The sequence below is a fragment of the Genypterus blacodes genome, unplaced genomic scaffold (genome assembly GCF_046128005.1).
Source record: "Genypterus blacodes isolate CSIRO-AG114 ecotype Tasmania unplaced genomic scaffold, CSIRO-AGI_Gbla_v1 ptg000021l_1, whole genome shotgun sequence".
NCBI lineage: Eukaryota > Metazoa > Chordata > Actinopteri > Ophidiiformes > Ophidiidae > Genypterus > Genypterus blacodes.
Genome location: NW_027466834.1, coordinates 8402842 through 8423291, shown reverse-complemented (window position 1 = coordinate 8423291; position 20450 = coordinate 8402842). Strand labels below are relative to the sequence as shown.

The window sequence follows — 20450 nt, the reverse complement described above, 5'->3', positions numbered from 1 at the left end:
CATTGAACACTTTCTTGTCATGCAGACATATTTCGTCTGTAGGAAGAAAAGATGAGACCAAATCACATGGAAATAAGTACAGTGATGGGTGACACAGTGATGGAGCAGAGGGATGAAGGCTGCGGACATTCACTGTAGCAACATAAAGAGTTGATGAATGAGATATTGACCTTTTTTTTTTTGTTGAAATTTGCTAAATGTTTGTGTTTTTAAATTCTAAAACAGGTGAAACCTCATGTAACCCTCCCTCTGTCTCACAATGGCAGAGGGAGTTTCAGGGGACTTCCACTGTAAGAATAGATGACATCTGGCAAATTAAGATGTGAAATTATTTCTTTTTGCATAGTGTTTTAAAGACAATAGTCGTCTGGGGAACCAAAGATGGCAATAAATGGGCTGGGTTATGCATTCCCTAAAAGACACCAACTCTTAAATCAGCAATGTCGATGTTTCAGCAAGAAGGACCCTGAAACCTGAATGACCCAAGATGAAACCAGATGACCTAAATTACAACACAGCTAGTGGTCGTTTTATATATTTCAAAATAGAGTTTACTGTTGCCTAAATTAGAAATACTGTGCATGGCTTGTCAAAAGTAGTACTTGGTCCACAAAGTCATCTTAAAAGATCACAATGGAGAAAGAGAGTAAACGCTTAATTATGAAACATTAAACAAAGCAAGCGTAATCTGGCAACAGCAAATATTAACTCATTAACTCTGTAGAAACCGATCTCACACGTTGTCCCCGCCGCTCGGCTAGTCCAGTGATCCCCACACGGTGGCGGTAATGCACTGAATGGCTGGTTTACCGATGGACAATAACCCGGAAGAAGAAAAAGATCTTCCGTATTTTGAAATCAAAGAATCCCACGGTGCAAAGCTTTCCACTGCGGACACCAGGGTGCAAGTTGTGCCCGAACATAATGACTACAGTTTATGATGGCGAGATGACCCCAGCTATCATCTCTGCATTAAGCATCTTGACGAAACCTCTGGGCGGTAAGTGAGTGTTTTGTCTGCAAATAAACAATGACGTCATAATGTTGCGTTCACGGAGGGCTCATGTGTATCTCGTTTAGTTTGCAATAGCTCGCGTTTAATGAATACACAGTAAAACACTTCTTAATCTCACAGGAAACTCTCATCTGACATCAAATGTAATCAGATATCCTTTCAGCTTGTCTTAACCACAACACTAGGAGGTTTTCACTCATCTAAATTGGTGATACTTTAGTTTTTGGGACGTGATTTATTATATTTTTCTGTACTGAGTACTGCGTTTACTTTGGACAAGTCTGCAGTCAATGTGATCAGATCTTGACCGGTGCAATTTCTCTTTTTCTCTGTATAACTGTCTCTAGATGCCGCTGTGCGCAGTGCTCATTCTTCACAGAAGGAGGCGCTCTTGTTAGCACTGGAGACTAACAGAGCCCTTCTAGTGGAGCAGCTGCAGAGTGAGACGAGCTTTCAGGAGGTGAGAAGGCTGAGGGAAGAGATCCTGGCCGATGCAGAGTGGTTCTCCGGCGACACCGAGGACACGGTGTGGAGCTTTGTCCAGGAATGTCTCCTCCTGCTTCTCACCTTAACGCGACACCTGTCTGTCCAGCTGGAGCTCTTCAACACAACCCCTGCTCCCTCTTCATCAAAACTACAAAGCCCTGAAATGGCCCCACCTTTGCCACCAGATGTCCTCAGTGTCACGCAGCAGAAGACGCTTGGGACCGCCCTTCAGTTTGTCGTCTGTCTGGGACTCTGCCCTTACCTGGAGCCTGGGGTCGGTGTCCCTCTAGGTCGCAGGTCAGCGTTTGGAGCAATGGTGGAAGGAACGATCCACAGCGGCGCTACACCAGCGATGAAACGCCACCTTCTCACCACAACCAACGTACTGCTGCAGTTGACAGAGCTGCCGTCGCTCGCCACACAGGTTTTCATGTGGCATCTGGGTGATGTCATGGCAGCACTGTGTCAGCTTGGGTACCAGCCACACCGAGCAGAGGCAAGCAGACCTGAGGAGAAGGTAACGTTTTCTCATGACTTGTTTGATAGGTCACTTGAGATTGTGTGCAATACTGTCCACATATAAAGATAACTTTCCTTTAAATGTTAGACGACACAAAATTATGATGTCGAGTGCACGGATTGTGTGTGTGTCCCTGCACTGGGAACACCAAATGAAGCCCTCCAATCTTTTTTCCCGCTGTAGTTTTTGCTGTTTTATGTTTTGTTTTGTTTTGGCTCGGGTGCCATGGAAATTCTCATTCATTTGGCTAAGGTACTGTGTAAAGATACTTGAGAGCATTTAAATTGCTCTATAGTGTGTGTACCTGCACCAGATGACTCGTACACACACACACACACGCACAACCACACACACACACACACAGATGTTGCCTAATTATTTTGTACTGTGTGAATTAAAAATATTCTCTTAAAGAAGAAGTTGAAACTAGCACAAGTATGCTTTAGAAATGAAATTGAATGTTTGTTTTTTTTCACACATGTAGTCAAGAGTCTAATGTACATTTTTGTTCGTTTGAAAAGGACAAACTGAGTGCTGAGGAACGTCGAATGTACAGAGACACTCTCAAGAGCCTTCTGGGAAAAGTGTACCAGCCAGTTGTAATCAAAGAGCTGCTAATCCTTCAAGGCACAGCAAAGCAGGTGAGTGAGCGAGAAAGCATGTCAACAAACACAACTTTAAGAACACTATAGATTTATACATAATACTGTACACAGGTGCATCTCAATAAATTAGAATATCTTGGAAAAGTTAATTTATTTCAGTAATTCAATTCAAAGATGAAACTCTCATGTGTTATAGATTCATTATAGACAAAGTGAAATATTTCAAGCCTTTAACATTGAAAAAGTTCAATGGTGTAGCCTCAGGGTGTCACACTCTAATCAGCTCATTAACTCAAATCACCTGTGAAGGTTTCCTGAGCCTTTAAATTGTCTCTCAGTCTGGTTCAGTAGGCGACACAATCATGGGGAAGATACCATATTCTTATATAATTATTGAGACGCAGCTGTAAGTCAGCAGTCCAAAAGAATAGTATAATTATGATTCAGTGTGTACCTTTCTTGTTGTCTGTTTTCGGGCCACATCAGTCTAATCCAGTGGAAAGTGGCAGGGTGTCTCTGAGCTCGTCTCCATCCTGGCTGAGGCGTCTCTGTGGGCAGCTGCTGTCTGAGCGTTTGATGCAGCCAAAGGGTGTCCAGGCTGTAGTGAAGGCCATTCTGAATGGAGGAACAGGTGAGTAGAGTGGCAGATGACATTTCATATACCTGAGGAATCTATTTCAAACTTCAGCTGCACGCATCTTTTAGTGCGCCTGTCCACTTCTGGTAGTATTCCTCAGGTTTTTAATTGTCACTTATCAGTAACTGTATTAATAAAGTGTCTAAACTCTAACTCTGTTGGAATTGACATGTGCATTTGTTGCCTACATTATATTTGCAGTATCTTAAGGCATCAAATTTAAAAGAGTTATTCTTTAAACTAAGTAATTTTCTATTAAAATTAGAATTTAGTTTGACACTTATTGTTTCCCTGCACTGTATTGTTTCCCTGTACTGCCATAATTATTGTATATCATTATCAACGCTGCGTCAGATTCATAGTTTGGAATAGATGTCATATTGTCATTATTGTATTTGTTTAATGTATCCAAACTGAATGACCTTATTTGTTTCCATTAGGCGGTGAGCCAGATTGGAGAAAATGCAATTGTATAGCCAGAATCCTGGTCACTTGCCCTCAGCAGTCTGCCTCAGCCGACAATTACTACAAACAAGTCTGCCCTCAGGTATTACACACACACACAGGAACATACAGTACATGTTACGTTGAAAAGAGACCTTTTAAAATGGGTTTCACACTAACTTTTAACCCTTTAGTGGTGCGGTTTGCATGTTGGTGCAGCTGTAAATCGTCAAAGTATGTCAAATGTAACTATGCATGTATAGAGTAATATCTTTAAACTGCAGTGAAGTGTAATTGCATGACATATAAAGTTAAACATTTAAAACTTGCTCTTGAATTTTGTCATTGGTGTCATATTCACAGTATTTTGTCTTTTGTCTAGATCTTTGACCTCCTGCACTGTGATGACAAGCAGATGGCACAGCAGTTTCAGTGTGTGGGCACCATGGCAGCTCTCTCGATGATGCAGGACAAGCTCAGCTTAGCCCAGCAGTACATCCTGCCTCCTCTGCTTGCACCTCTTCAGAAGTGTGCAAATCTATGTGGTCAGTAACACAACCCATCTCTGCTCCCAGTCACATTGTTTATGTATGTGTAACATTTCTCTATGATTTAATCTATTGACAATCAGTGTTTGGCTTCCAAACCGTAATTTAATTATGAAAAGTGTGATGCTTACTAAGCTTATTGTTTTAGAAATTTAATTGGTTAATCAAGGTTAGCTAAGTGCTGATTTGTATCCTCTGGCTGCCAAAACGTAAAAATAAACCAAGTCTTTTTCCTTTCACACTAACAGGCAGAGGATGCCAATCATGAGAAACTCCAGTAAATACAGACACAGCCAACTATTACAGAGGCTTTTCAGCGGCACACAAAATACCAAAAAACACACATGAAGCATAAAAAGCTGACCCTTTCATTAACATTCGCACTGTCTTTACAAAACTAGATTGGCCAGATTAAATTCTGTGCAATCATTACTTCAATGTGAACTGATCTTAATGAAGGTAGAGTACATGGAACTTTACTGATACATAGTAGGAGTATATCACTTCTGGATCAATGGATGAGATATAAGATCTCATTGTGAAGCACTGAATGCATCTGTTTATGTGTTTTCCAGACACAAGTAACACCCAAGAGGCTGTGGAGGAATGGGATCTGACACGTTGTGTGGAGGATGTGCTGAAGGTAAAGGCACCCACCCATTTCAAAAAGGACAGTGACCTTTAAATACTTGACATTTTTAGCATATTCATGTCATGCATTCAATAAAGATTTAGGGCAGTTCTTTAAAACTTAAATTTAAAGGCAGTGACATCTATTCTGCTCGTACACCTGCCAGTGTACCTTTCTTATCCTCTTGTTTGCATGGAGTTTCAACCCTATATATGGAGCACCAGTAATGGGCTTCTCCCTTCACATTGTCCATGTGTTCTGGTTGCTGTCGCTGCTCTTACTGTTATTTCTGGTTATCTTGGGTTTATTTTGCTTTTCCCCAAGGAGACAAACGTCCTTGCCATTTTAGATAACCTCTATCTTCATCCACTAAAACAACAACTAGGATGTAGGTTCCTCTCGTCCTACATTAATGATATAACTGTTTCATTTCCTCAATTTGTGCCAGGGATGATCAGAGAAAAACACATGGTTAGATTATTATTCTGATCGGCCTGATCTTTCTCCGTCACATAGAAAACCTTTAACACGATTGTCTTTATTCCTCTATCTCTTTGTTGCTGTTAGGTGTGGGTGGTGGGAAACAGTCCATCAGTTACTGTGCTGAAAGCTCTAGAAGAAGTGCTTGCTGTAATCTTCACTCTCTTCTGTTTCACCAAACAGAACGTCTCCTTCTTACGGTAACAATATATTCTGTCTTTTAAAATGAAATTTGGGCTATTCTTATTCATTTTAAGAGTTGTGTTTGATGCGTTTTGATGTTGGAGCAAGATGGATGTGTTACCTCGACTACATATGACGTGTTTTGCATTATTGTTGACAATTTTTCACAATGTACCTTCGTATAATTCACCAATATTTTCAATTAATTACAGCATCATATGAACATTGAATTACTCTTATCATCCTAGTTTCAAATCTCTGCGAATAGAATCTTAACTAGAAACCATGAGAGAAATCAGTCTCAAATGATGAACAAAGATGGGTTGTAATAAAGTTTGCGTTACTGATGAGATAAAATGCATTACATGGAAAATCAACTCTAGTATGTGTTCTTAGTCATGACAGCTTGTGTGTTCTGCTCTCCCCAGTGCCCCCTGTCAGGAAATCTTGCTGTGGTTCCTGACCCACACTGAGAAATCTTGTGCCCTGTCAGTGCTGAGGCAGCTCTCAGGCCTTGAGCAACCAAAGAATGAAGTGGCCCCAGACTTCCACTTCACCCCTGGCAGCGACGGAGGGGCCAGACTCGTCCCCAGAGACTGCAGGTGACTGACACTCTGCATCACAATATGGACATCACAATATACTGCAAGATAGATAGAAAGATGGATAGATGAAAATAAATGTAGCACCAAACTATGAAACAGAACAGAAACAGAATTAAAACCTGCAGAGCAAAATATTTAGTATATACTGCAAAACCAACTATATGCAAATGCAAAGTCCAATGGATTAAAAAGGTATAAACAAAGCAATAAACAACAAGGGCCAACAAAACAGAGCCATAGTACAAACATTTCAAAAGCTTGTGTTCAACAGTCTATTCACCTGTCACATAGAGGTGAGCTGTCGGTGGGGGGTGGACTGGGCTGTCTGTGAGAGAGAGCATTTTGCTCTGTGACCTCTTCTCCATAGCTGATTCAAACGGCTCTAGGTTGTGGCCAATAACAGACCCCGGCTTTCCAGATGAGGTTATTGATCTCTCTGGCATCACTAGCAGTGAGGCTGCTCTCCCAGCAGACCACAGCAAAGTAATTGCACTCACTACCACATATTGATAGGTGGTATTAGACAGTAATGACACTGAAGACAACTTGTAATTTGCGAGTGACGTCAAATCAAGTGGGTTTGACATGAATGGCTCGGAACACTTTACATAGAATCATAAAAAAAATAGAAGAATACACGCACCAAACTCCTCTGACATGAATTGCGGATCTGCATGTGTCAGTCACATTGTGTTCCTATAGGTTTGTCTTGTCTCCACTTTATAGGAGTTTGCACGTCTCCGAAGGGCAGCATTACTAGGTCTTGCTCATTAGTGGCTTTGTGAAACCCAGCGAACGAAACCGATTGCACCTTGGTTTTGTCGAGCCAGCTTATGTAAACGAGGCTAGGGCCAGTTCAGCTTCCTTTGTAGCACAGCACCCAGGAGGTTCCATTTATACTGTTGTGACATCAACCTGTCGTGGAGAAAAATGAAGTGAATCTAACAATGGAGAGACTCACGATTTTTGATTGGCTGAAGCCTGTGGGTTAAACTGGATATAAAAGTTACTTTAAAAGTAACATGCACACTGGCCTCTTTTGTGGCAAAATTGGAGGCAGCAAAATTGTCCCACGATCCACAAATCCCTCTGTGATTCAGATCCCTCTGTTTCTGTTTATAGAGTCCATCCCCGTCATGTTCTTCATGAAGGATACCAAAATGGTTTATTAAATGACACATAATTATAATAGAACATGTTAGAGCACTACTGAGTCAACATACAAGAAGAATAGTAATACATTTATAATTGTAGCAGTAATATATTGAAATTGAGTGCTATAATACTAAAAAGTTAGATGAAGTAGTAGATTGGATTTGAGTTATTTTACTACACGCAAATATAGACGAAATTTTTTATGATGCCCCCCAGATTACAATATCATAGTATGGGTATATTGTATAGACCTTGGGGTATCTCTTATGGCTGTCTCCATACCCATCTCATCTCTGTTCTCGTCTTACCTTGTTGTTCATCAGGAATGAGGATGATGCACTTTATGAAAAGCTGGAATGGGAGCAGTGGAGGTTGGAGTGTTTGATGCAGCTCCTCACTGAAGTCAAAGACAATGACTTGCCTGGGGACTTCTTCCTGCAACTTCTTCGGGTATGGAGTTTACATTGTACAGACACATGAATTGTCCAAATACAGGGTCAGTAACCCTAGTGCCATTTATCTATCAGATATGACAGCATGGACAGGCCAAACTTAACAGATCCTTTTTTCGCTTTTAAACGTTTAATCTTGTCACAATACCAAATATCAGGTCATTAGTTAAATTATGTGAATGATATGTGGGTCAAATTAAATTGTCAGTGTGTACTGTAATCTGTATGTTTGCTTCACCCACAGGACTTGACTGTCTTGGCCGCTACAGCAGAGGAAGAAGATGAGCAGAAGTTGGACATTTCAGCCATGACACTTCTGGAAGTGGAGCAGCAGATTCTGGGTCACACCGCCGGGCAGGGCCAGAAGCTTGCTTTGCTGCAAGTCTTAGCAGTGATGTGTCAGTCTCTGCCATATACTGTGCTACTGGGAAAAGCAGCACAGGTGAGTGGGGAAAATAGTTTTGCATTATTTAGAAAATATCAAAAGAAGAGGAGCATTTTTACACAACCAAGAGAGTGAAGCAACGTGTTATTTGTGGGAATGGCTGATAGAGTCAAGCTGGATGATGATTGGTGGTTGTATGGAGGTATTGGCCGGAATAACAAGGAGCTCAGACTTTGATAAATTAAATTCTTCCCCTTTTCAGGTGGTGGACTTCATGGTGTCCCTGCTTCAGAGGGCCTGTGTGGGTCTGGATCAGGCCAGTGGTGACAGCAGTGATAGCCCAGTAGAGAGCCAGACTCTAACCATGGGAATGGGACTTGTGGCCACGCTGCTCTCTGGTCCACAGGTATTTGCATCCACCGTCTATTTCTTCTTAAATAGAACTGCCACTTTGCTTTTAAAAGTAAACCTTGTAATGGGGAACCATCTTGAATGTTCTCAGAGTCCTAATCGTTGTCTCTCCTTTTTAAATGTTAAAGCTCAGTGCAGAAGACTACACATCGATGTCGAGGCTTCTCCCTGCTCTGGACACCCTGTCTCAGAAGCACCCGGATGTGCTGGTCCAGGAGCTTGCTTCCAACCTTAGGACTGTCATTGCCACTCATGGTGCTTGCCAACCTGTAAACTTCACCACTCCTACTCAGTGCGCTAGAAACCCTGAAACAACACAAAGTAACAACAAACTACCTTTTTCGAAAAAGCAACAGATGCAAACACAAGTAAGAGACCCCCAGAAAAGTGATCATTCATCTCCTCCAAACCCCATCATTAATGCACCCGCTGATGCTCACATCAGACACCCAGAGTTGCCTAAAAAGTCTGTATTAGAAACAGGAAGAGGAAAGACTTCTGGCAATAGTGATCCACCTACAAGGGCCTTAACTGATTTGCTCCTGGATGCTTGTGACCCAAATGTTCCAGTCAGAGCATTTGCTCTGAGGATGTTGACCAAGATGGTGCAATGCAAGAACCCAGAGGCTGTCCAGGCTCAGGAAAAGGTTTTCATGGTAAGTTGTTTGGTCCATTTCTTCTTTAAGTACTGCAGCTGTTTGTTTAAATCAACTTCACAATGACTCTTACCACACTAAGACTACTAAGAATACATAAGACTGCAAAGCACCTCCAACCGTGGCCGAGATGGAGAAATTATTGCAGGGCACGCAAGGGTTTAATCTATACAAGCGACTGCAGTTCATCTTCAGTAATTGTATTCATGCAATATTGTAGGTGTATAATTTACTACTAAGGCTTTATGTTTAGACCAGAAAGCAAGCAAATGATCATTTGTACGGTATTCCTTCTTCCAGATCTTCTTAGAGAACTTGGAGCATGAGGACTCGTTCATCTACCTGTCTGCCATTCAAGGTATTATAATGCATTCATCCAAATATGTAGTGACTAACACAAATCTATGTGGCTTTGAATATTTGTTATAAATATGGCCTCTGTGATATTAATGGCCAAGTTGAAACATTACAATTCTTGAAGGGATTAATTTCACCCTTTTTTTGTGAAGGCTTGGCTGTATTAGCTGATTCCTACCCTGAGAGGATCCTGGAAAGGCTCCTTAAAGACTTCCGATGTGGCCCCTCGTCCTCTGCAGCTGACAAGGATCAATCGCTGGAAAGCCGCCTCAAATTGGGAGAAGTTCTGATGAGGGCAAGCAGAGCTATGGGTGAGCACTTCTCCTTTATGTTGTAATCACAATTTTACGACTGCATAAATCTGTTTGGCACATCCACACAAACTAAAGAACCCAAAGAACACATTTATAAATCTTTGCAGTGTTTGTTAAGTTCAACGGAGACAGCATATGAGAAGAACAACCTATCTATTACTGTTTGCCTGTTCTCTCTTCTGTCATTTGTTAGCCCATATCTTTTGCTTCCCATATGATCAGCCCACCTGTTAAATCAAGTGTCTAGACCTTGCTGGAAAGGCAATCCAGAACCTTTGCACTCGTTTGCATGAGGCCATAAACCATCAGAAAAGCTGGTTGTCAACACACAGACACCCACACCCCATATGAATGAAATGGTTTGTCTGTGACCCAAACGTTCTGGTTTTTGTCTGACAAATGTTGGCACCAACCTGTCCTCCAGGTGAGCTGGCACCCCATCATGGTCATTCCCTGGTGGGTGTCTTCCTGCGAGCAACCACGGATCCTGAACCAATCATCCGGGTCAGCAGTCTCTCCAACCTCGGGGAGCTCGTCCAGAGACTGGAGTACGCCTTTGAACCGCTGGCTCAAGAGGTGAGGGGACACGCCTTGAGTTTTGAGTAGAAAAATCGGTTGAATTGGGGCAACAGAAAATAAGAAAACATTGCTGTCGCGGGGTTCTACCTCTAACCTCCACAAAACACCAGGCGTAGTTGGAAGATAGCGTTGTGGTTCTTTTATTTTCGGCCTCCAAGGTGCAAAAGATACAAAAGAAAAATGCACAGGACTGCCAAACAAAAATTACCTTACAAACAGGTTTCACACTCTAAGGAAAAGAAAAAAAGGAGTTCCTCAATAACTCCAACAGGTTTCCAATGTTTCCCAAAAACTAAACTTGACTCATTATAAAGCACGTCACTGTTACCTTCGGTGTAACCCAACCACGACTGCCCGCTCCCAGGCTGAGGCAGTCTCCTTTTATTTCCATAGCCCCTCCCACTAGGTTTTAAACAATTTCTTAAATCAATTAACCCAATTTCTACTCACAAAAACAGCAGTCACAGTTACCTTAACCTCAAATATAACTTACACAAATTATCCCTACTATCTCTCATTCTACAGAAATGAAAAGCAGGTCTTTTGTAACTCAAAGAATGGATTCTGCAAACAAAAACAAATAATTCCCTTTCACGTCACCGTGCAAGGGCGTGAAACAATCCCATTTAAACCAAGCAAATGTGACGCCTCTGGTTGGCCAACCCACTCCGGCTGGGACATCGCGGAGCGAGCGCGCAGCGCATCTCAAGCCGCATGGTGCGTAAATGTAGGTTGCGATCACCAGTGTGCCGCTTTGGTTGCTGTGAACTTGTAACGGGGTTATTCAAACTGAGGGAGAACGGATAGGAGGGAGGGCGAAAGTGCGTGTGTGCATGTGTGCGTGTGTGCGCTGACCAGAGTCATTGTCGGGGCCGCGCTGGCACAGTGCCGCTCCGTCACATTATCCCCCTCCTCCCGGAGGTTGGCGATGTGCGGCAACCTCGAAAGGTAGTCTGCCACTACATTCGTCTTCCCTGATCGGTGTCGGATGATGAATTTGAAGGGCTGTAGCGAGAGGTACCATCGAGTGAGGCGGCTGTTATGGTCCTTCATCGAGTTGATCCAAGTGAGAGCTCTGTGGTCAGTCTCTAGATCAAACTCCCGTCCAAGCAAATAATACCGCAGGCTCTCCAGCGCCCACTTAATGGCCAGGCCCTCTTTTTCCACCGTGGAATACCTGGTCTCCCGTGGCAGGAGCTTGCGGCTTAGGTACAGAACTGGTCTTTCCTCCCCAGGGGCTCCTTGGGCTAGGACTGCCCCGAGGCCGACCGCGGATGCGTCCACTTGAACCAGAAATCTTCCACTGAAGTCTGGGCTCTTGAGGACAGGGGAAGAACACAGGTGGGCCTTCAAGGTGCTGAAGGCTTTTTCACAGTCGTCCGTCCAAGTGACCGGGTTCCTATGTTCCTTACTGGTCAGTGCTGTGAGTGGGGCTGCTATGGTAGCGAACTGGGACACGAACCGCCTATACCAACCAGCCAATCCCAGGAAGGACCGTACCTCCTTCTTGGTGCGAGGTCGAGGGCAGTTCTGGATAGCTGCCACCTTATCAACTTGTGGACGCACCTCTCCTCGTCCCAGTCGGTATCCCAAGTAGCTCGTCTCCCGCTGTGCCCACTCACACTTGGAGGGGTTGAGTGTCAAACCAGCATTCCGTATCCGACCCAGCACCAGAGCTAGGTGTTGCACATGCTCCTCCAATGTCTTACTGTAGATCACAACATCATCCAGGTAAGCTGCGCTGCAGCTGTCACACCCCTGGAGGACCCTGTCCATCAGTCTCTGGAAAGTGGCTGGTGCTCCATGTAGTCCAAAAGGCATCACTGTGAACTGGAAAAGTCCAGCTGGTGTTCGGAACGCCGTGTATGGCCGACAGGACTCCTTCAACGGCACCTGCCAGTATCCTTTACATAAATCAAGGGTGGTTATGTACCTGGCAGCTCCGATTTTCTCCAGTAAATCGTCGATTCTTGGCATCGGGTAAGCATCAAACTCAGAGATGGCGTTCAGCTTCCTGAAGTCGATGCATATACGGAGTGAGCCATCTTTCTTGAACACGATGACGACTGGGCTGCACCACTCGGAGTTGGAAGGCTGAATTACTCCCAGCTTCAGCATCTCCTCCACCTCCTGCTGCAGCTTTCCCACCAGCTGTTGTGGGACACGATAGGGGCGTTGGCGGATTGGTCGTCCATCCTTGAGGCGAACAACATGCTCGATAAGGGTGGTTTTTCCTGGGTTGGCCACAAAAAGGGAACGAGCCTGCTGGAAAACCTGGAAAAGCTGTTCAGTTTTCTTCGCTGGAAGATGGGCCAACGCAGGAGTAGCCGTCCTCGTTTGTGTCGGTTCCGGCTCCATTTCCTCTTCCATGTCCACCTCCCTCACCAGCAGAACCTTTTCTGGAGCTTGGACTGGACGGTCTTTCCACTCTTTCAGCAGGTTGATGTGGTAGGTCTGTTTTGGGTTTTTCCTTTCCGGGTGATGGACCTCGTACGTGACCGGGCCCATCCTGCGGGTGATACTGTATGGCCCTTGCCACTTTGCCAATAGTTTGTGGTTGGACGAAGGGAGGAGCAGCAGGACTTTTTGGCCAGGCTGGAACTCCCTGTGGCGAGCCTGTTGATCATACCAGCGCTTCTGGCTCTTCTGGGCCTCACGCAGGTTGACCTCTGCCTCCTCCTGGTATTTTTCCAGCCGATTCCTCATGTCCAGCACAAACTGCACCACACTTCTATCACTTGGAGTGGTGCGAGGGGCCTCCCAGCTTTTCCGAAGCAAATCCAATGGCCCCTGTACATCCCAGCCATACAGCAGCTCGAAAGGCGAGAAGCCTGTTGAGGCCTGGGGAACTTCTCTGTAGGCAAACAGTATAAATGGCAGCCAGCGGCCCCAGTCCTTGCCAGTGTCATCCACAAATTTTTTCAACATTTTCTTCAGGGTCTGGTTGAATCTTTCGACCAGTCCATCAGTCTGTGGGTGGTAAGGTGTAGTCTTAATGGCGGAGATGCCCAGTTGTTTATTGAATAATTGCATTAACCTTGAGGTGAAGTTGGTCCCCTGGTCCGTTAGGATCTCATCTGGTATCCCCACTCTGGAGAATAGTTGGACCAGCGCACGTAGCACAGTGGGAGCGGTGATGGTGCGCAGGGGGAAGGCCTCTGGGAAACGGGTGGCATAGTCACTCACAACCAAAATGTACTGGTGACCACTGCTGCTTCTCACCAGAGGGCCCACGATGTCCATGGCTATCCTGCGGAAGGGAGTGGAGATGACAGGCAGAGGCTGCAGGAATGCTCTGTCAGACCTGCGGGCAGTGCATGTTTTCTGACATGTGGGGCATGTTGCGCAATAGCTCTGAGTGTCTGTGTACATAGAGGGCCAAAAGAAACGTGAACTGATGCGAAGGTAGGTTTTGTGGCGGCCAAGGTGGCCGGCCCATGGGAGTGTGTGTGCCAGGTGCATAACAAGTGCTCTACAGCTAGCAGGGATAACTAGACGTTTGTGGCAATCATCAACTGTAAACAACACATCATCATCAAGAATGAACCTTGTCGTTCCCATACAAATCCCAGTTGTTTCTCCCACCACCTTAGCAAACAGCGGTTTTAACGTTTCATCCTCCCTCTGCAACACAGAAATATTATCAGGTACCTCCCACATTTTATCAGACATTACACCCCTTTTCCCAGGTTCAGTTGGCCATAGCTGCTTTTCAAAGCGGCGTTGGCGACGAGATTTTCTTGGCCCCTTCGTGCCACCCTCACACAGACTGATGTCCAGGTCTGGGAGTGGTTGGACGCCAGCTTTCGCCATGGCACGAGTGACCACAGGACAAGACACATTCACCTCCCCTTTGTCCCCAGAGTCAGTTTCTGTCGGCAGGTTCTTTCCCTGTAGTAAACCCATGAGTACCGGTAAATCCCACCCCAGGATGGCATCGACCGGCAAATGTTTTACCACCCCAACAGTCAACAAATATGGCTGGTTATCAATGGTCACAGTAATGTCCGCTTTGGGATACGGATGCTTATCTCCATGTACACACAAAACGTCCGTTTGCCTGCTATAATCCACACTGCCAAACGGCACCAGACTTTGCTTAATTAGCGACATGAAACTACCGGTGTCCAACAGTGCGGTAACTTGCTGGCCATTAACATTCACAGTTTTATATCGTTGCAGTCTTTCTTCCTCACCCCCGGTGAGCCCCATCTCCGGCCGCGGTGCATAACATGCGCCCGTGACCTTCCCTCTTCGTATGGGACACACAGATGCTTTGTGCCCCGACTGCTGGCAATAGAAACAAACAAGGTCCTTACCAAATGCTCTTGGGTTTGGGGCAGTGCTGGTGTTACCTCGCAGCTCCTGGCTGCTCTCCGTCCTTGTAGGTCTCGGCTGGGGTGGCTGGAGCGTCGGTCGGTGTGCTGTGGTGCTGGAGCGTATACCTGGTCCTCCTCTCCGCGCGTTGAGGTACTGCAGAGCCAGCTTAGCCGCTGTGAGCCCGTCCGATGGCTCATGCTCCTTTACCCAGGTCCTTGCCTCAAAAGGAAGCACCCGAAGTAGTTGCTCCAAAATGATGGTCTCGCCGACTTCCTCCTTGCTGTGTTGCTCCGGGCGGACCCAGCGCCGGTAGAGGCCCTTAAGGCGGTGGTACATCTCAGTCGGGTTCTCGCCAGGCAGCACTGTATTTGCCCGGAACTGCTGCCGATAAGTCTCTGGTGAAATGTCAAATTTGGTCAGTAGTGCTGCTTTCAAGTCACTATAACAGTGGGCTCTCTCTTCATCCATTGCGGTATAGGCCTCCAATGCCTTACCCGACAGCAGTGGCACGAGTCGGCATGCCCACTCCCTCTCTGGCCATTGCCATGTCTTGCCAATACGCTCAAAGCGTAACAAATAGTTTTCAATGTCCTCACCCACCTGATACTGGGGAATTCTCGGCTCAGAAACGTGTCTCCATTCTGGCCTTGGAGTTTCAGGGGTTGGCAGTTCCAATCTGGGACTGCTTGCCGTCATGGTGCTAGGTGTCGGCTGGGCGGCATATCGAGGCGACTCGACAGTCACAGGAAGAGAAGCCCTCAAGCCTCGGATCTCCCCCAACAGACCCTCCTCTCTCCTTTGCTGTGCCACCAAGAAGTCCTTCATCATTGTCAGCAGTTCTCCACCTGCCGAGACTGGAGCCCTGGGAGCTGCGGAGGCCATCCCAGACCCAGCTTCTCGATCGTCCTCCTCTGACGATACCGATGACGATGCCACCGTGTCCCACTCTGGGTCTGCCGGCTCATCCTGCTTTCGCCGCTAAGACCGCAGTCCGGCGCGCTGCCTTGGGGTGCGGGTTACCTTCCGACTCGCCATCCCACTTCTGACACCATATGTCGCGGGGTTCTACCTCTAACCTCCACAAAACACCAGGCGTAGTCGGAAGATAGCGTTGTGGTTCTTTTATTTTCGGCCTCCAAGGTGCAAAAGATACAAAAGAAAAATGCACAGGACTGCCAAACAAAAATTACCTTACAAAACAGGTTTCACACTCTAAGGAAAAGAAAAAAAGGAGTTCCTCAATAACTCCAACAGGTTTCCAATGTTTCCCAAAAACTAAACTTGACTCATTATAAAGCACGTCACTGTTACCTTCGGTGTAACCCAACCACGACTGCCCGCTCCCAGGCTGAGGCAGTCTCCTTTTATTTCCATAGCCCCTCCCACTAGGCTTTAAACAATTTCTTAAATCAATTAACCCAATTTCTACTCACAAAAACAGCAGTCACAGTTACCTTAACCTCAAATATAGCTTACACAAATTATCCCTACTATCTCTCATTCTACAGAAATGAAAAGCAGGTCTTTTGTAACTCAAAGAATGGATTCTGCAAACAAAAACAAATAATTCCCTTTCACGTCACCGTGCAAGGGCGTGAAACAATCCCATTTAAACCAAGCAAATGTGACGCCTCTGGTTGGCCAACCCACTCCGGCTGGGACATCGCGGAGCGAGCGCGCAGCGCATCTCAAGCCGCATGGTGCGTAAATGTAGGTTGCGATCACCAGTGTGCCGCTTTGGTTGCTGTGAACTTGTAACGGGGTTATTCAAACCGAGGGAGAACGGATAGGAGGGAGGGCGAAAGTGCGTGTGTGCATGTGTGCGTGTGTGCGCTGACCAGAGTCATTGTCGGGGCCGCGCTGGCACAGTGCCGCTCCGTCACAATTGCAAATAGCTATATCATCGCTCAGAGAATGTCGATTAATGCACCCAATCATGCGTCAATTCCCCCCTCGCATAGCCACTGTCTTTAGCTTGATTGGCTTATATTTGAAAGACCGAGCTGACGAGGCAGAAGCCCTCAAACATGCCATGTCCACGTATGTGAAACGACTTTGCTGCCAATACTAAAAATCGTGCTTATGAAGCTTTTCACTGATGTCGATTTCATTAAGGAAGCTTTTGTCTATAGCGCAGATATTGTTCCATTGTTTGATGGAACAAAGTGAAAATAAGGTCTGGAATTAAAGATATTCGTATGTCTGCGTATTAGTATTGAACGACACATCAAACTAGTTACAGAAAATGTCAGCGCACAGCAAACAATGAGTTGGAAGATGATTGAAAGACACGATTGAAAAATTGTATTGCCTTAATTAGAATAAGAGAATAAGTTGGATGGATGGCTGGATGGATGGACAGAATTGTCTATCTTCTCCCAGCTGCTCCCTGGATCTCCATTCCTTCCTCCCATGTTTTCCTTTCTGGTCATACATGCATTAATCCAGCATGCAGTTTTCAGTTCAAAACTTGCCAACTCATTTGCGCTTAAAAATGGCCAGAAACTCTTGATAAAGTTGTCCACGTGGCTCTATTTTGTGTTTAATAGTTTTCACTGATGAATGGATGGGGTTTAATGTTAACAATATCACTTTTTGATGTTGGATTTTCTTACTAAAATAACACAATAACTTTTAGTCTTGCCCCTTCAATGCCATCTTAAGATCATGTGATGTAATTCTTTGAGTTCACAGATTTTATTTGTGTGTGTTTGTGTTTGTGGTGCAGGTGAGTTCCTGTCTGACTGCCATTATAAAAACAGAGAAGGAGGCTGAGGTTAGAAGGGCTGCGGTCCATGTTATCGTCCTGCTGCTACGAGGTCTACGTCACAAAACCACCCAGGTACACACACACACACACACACACACACACACACACACACACACACACACACACACACACACACACACACACACACACACACACACACACACACACACACACACACACACCACAGCTTAATGTATTATTGTGAGACTTGAACTTGAAAGGCTTTACAAAGTGTGCAGTACATTAATTTGGACCAGCCAGCACCCCACCAGCACCCGACTTATGAACATCCCGCACCTCCATCTAGCATGTTATGGTATCTCGTCACCATAGCTGTGTTCAAGGGGTCACTGCTCCAGGTCCCTTTAACTTCAACAAGTACTGCAGCAAAATGTAGTAATGGTAATTTTACTCATACTGCAGCTCCCACAGTTATTTCCACTGGCATCGTTCACACTTCACTAAAGCTACTGAGCGCTGTGTAAGGTCAACCCAAGTTCAATTCAAGATTTTGTTTTATTTGCAATTTTTTTCATTTAGTTTCATCGATAAATCTGTGTTTGTTACTGTAAATAGTGTTTTATATTATGACGCAGTCTTGAATAAAATGATAGAAATATTTTTTTAATGACTTTATAGTCTGCTTCTGCTGTCTCTTTATATGAGATAAAGGATACACTGACTTCAGAGGTGACCCAGCGGGAGACAAAATGTGATCTGGCTCTTAAACTGTTAACACACCTTTAGTCAGGCGCTGCCCTGCAACTGGCCCTGCAGCTGTCCTGCAACTGGCCCTGGGCCAGATCCTGTCATTACTGCTGGAATAGGGCCGCAATATACCAGCTGTATGTGGCTAATGATACACGTTGACCTGAGAAAAGACAGAGTAAAGTGTAGTACAGGAGGCCAGGTTTAGAAGCGTGGGTTTGGAGTGGAGGTGTTAGGGTGGGGGAGGAGCAAACCCCAGAGTGTGAGGAATGATGACATTTCCCACCACATGAACAGCAACCACATGAGGTACACAGGTACTTTGTTCAACTTTTGATAGAAATTAGAATATACGACACTGTAACATTTTGATGGCCCACAAACTCAGAGTTCCTGAGGTGTAATGTTTACAGTTATGAATGTTGCTCATTGTTCAAATACAGGCCTCATTCCATTGTCCTAGGTTCATTCCATTGTTCTGTGTTGACCCAAGTCAGGAACCCAACTTGGTTTGAGTCTAAATTCTATTTATTCTTGGGTCCCATGCTGTTCACTTGGGTCGTTTATCAGTTTGTCTTCCACTCAAGTGGATTGAACAGACGCCTATTAGCTTTGATACGTTGCGTTATGGTTACCATAGGAGAAAATAAGCTTTTTGAGAGGAGATGTAGAGCGTGAATATAAATCCAGGAAAGGAGAGGTGTGATTTGAAAGATGAAAAGCTCAATCCAAGTTTCCTGGATTCCTTTTATTCAAAGAATGCATTTGTACAAAAATAACCCCACTTATTTATGGTTTCTTTGCTTTGGCTTTGTATTTTCGTGTAACACATTGATGAACAGTCTAACCCTCTTTTGCCCATCTACTTTCAAGGTTCTCCGAGATGTTCTGTTGGACCTGTACCGAGCTCTAAAGTGGGTGGTTCGGTCGGATCGGGATGAAGTTGCAGTGCTCCACGCCCAGCTGGCACTGGAAGAGCTCGATGATGTTATGAAGAAGCTGATATTCCCTGAGCAGAAGCTTGAAAAGAAGATTGTTGTCCTGCCATAGTTAAAACCTGAAATATAACATACTTAAAGTTATATTGATTTGATTTTTTAACCATGTCTCCAAGTGTAAATGTCAATTTTGCACGTACGTAAGGGGCTTTGGTGATGCTGTACTGACAGATGCAAACTGTTTGCCAACAATGTACAAACCAGACTTGCATACAAATACAACTTAAAGTCAGATCTAGGAATGGAACTCGTTCATAACCCGGGGCCAAATGAATCCTTCAGGGTTTTAACTCTATCAAGCTCGAGGCTTATAAACACAAAAGACACTTATAGGTTCTGTGTATCCTTTGTCACTAAAAAAAAGTGGGTGTGTACATATACTACACTAGGGTATATGTGCACACAAGTACACACTATCGCAAATATACTCGGCTCTGTACAAAGAGGTAGAGCTTATACGTGATTGGTGAATAAAGTGACAATGGTGCATCCATTATTCAGAGGGACGCCAGGGGTCTTTGTCTTTGGGTCTGATCTGAAATAATGCATCCTGATCTGTGTATCATGGTTTCAAAATGCATTTTTTTAGACTGATGGCTTTCAGTTGTTGTTTTTAAGAGTGTATAACTATTATTTAAAAGTGTACTATTTTTGAAGAAATGCAGAAAAAAATTTAGAGAAATGCCTGAATGTTAATCCTTGAATATAAAGGATTACAGTAAGGTCAGCGTTTGGGACTTTTAAATGCCTGTACTTCATTTTTAATTTGAAGTTTTGATCCCCTACCATTTTTACAATGTAAAGAATAATTATTTTCATTACGGAATATGCTAAATAAAATGTCCAAGCTTTAAATTGCCTTGCTGCTTATGTGAAGATAGCTAAAAACAGACAGCACAGGTTTTTTGTTCTCTAAAACACACTATTTGTGACACTGTTCTCTTCCTAACACAGTGAACTAGAAGCATGTTAACATCCAAAAGGACAAGCCGGACAAATCCCTCTACCTGTGGCATACTCATAATATGTCAAGAGGCTGAATGTGGCTCTTCAAACTGAGCTTAAACCAATCAAACATGCATGAATTTTGTTAAAGCTCAAATCTGTGTGATGCTGTAAATATGATGGCAAGAATTAACCAGTTCAAAACTACTGCAAAGCAGAATATTGAGAGTGCATTGTGATTAGAGC

General features: G+C 44.6%; 1 protein-coding gene across 1 annotated transcript; it reads left to right on the top strand.

The window, feature by feature from the left end:
• Positions 1-860: 860 nt before the first annotated feature.
• On the top strand, positions 861-19603 carry tango6 (transport and golgi organization 6 homolog (Drosophila)). Its single transcript, XM_076142598.1, has 18 exons — positions 861-1000; positions 1363-2018; positions 2543-2662; positions 3113-3257; positions 3704-3810; positions 4090-4252; positions 4831-4898; positions 5454-5566; positions 5978-6151; positions 7633-7759; positions 8006-8203; positions 8409-8552; positions 8686-9213; positions 9514-9571; positions 9723-9881; positions 10309-10460; positions 17512-17625; positions 19135-19603. The coding sequence occupies exons 1-18, from the start codon at positions 925-927 to the stop codon at positions 19309-19311; spliced, it is 3279 nt and encodes a 1092-aa protein (XP_075998713.1). The 5' UTR covers positions 861-924; the 3' UTR covers positions 19312-19603.
• Positions 19604-20450: the final 847 nt, after the last annotated feature.

Coding starts and splice junctions, on each gene's coding strand:
- tango6 (XM_076142598.1), top strand. CDS start 925: ATGACTACAGTTTATGATGGCGAGATGACCCCAGCTATCATCTCTGCA. Junction 4,899..5,453: donor GTGTGGAGGATGTGCTGAAG/GTAAAGGCACCC, acceptor TGTTGCTGTTAG/GTGTGGGTGGTGGGAAACAG. Junction 9,882..10,308: donor GAGGGCAAGCAGAGCTATGG/GTGAGCACTTCT, acceptor CCTGTCCTCCAG/GTGAGCTGGCACCCCATCAT.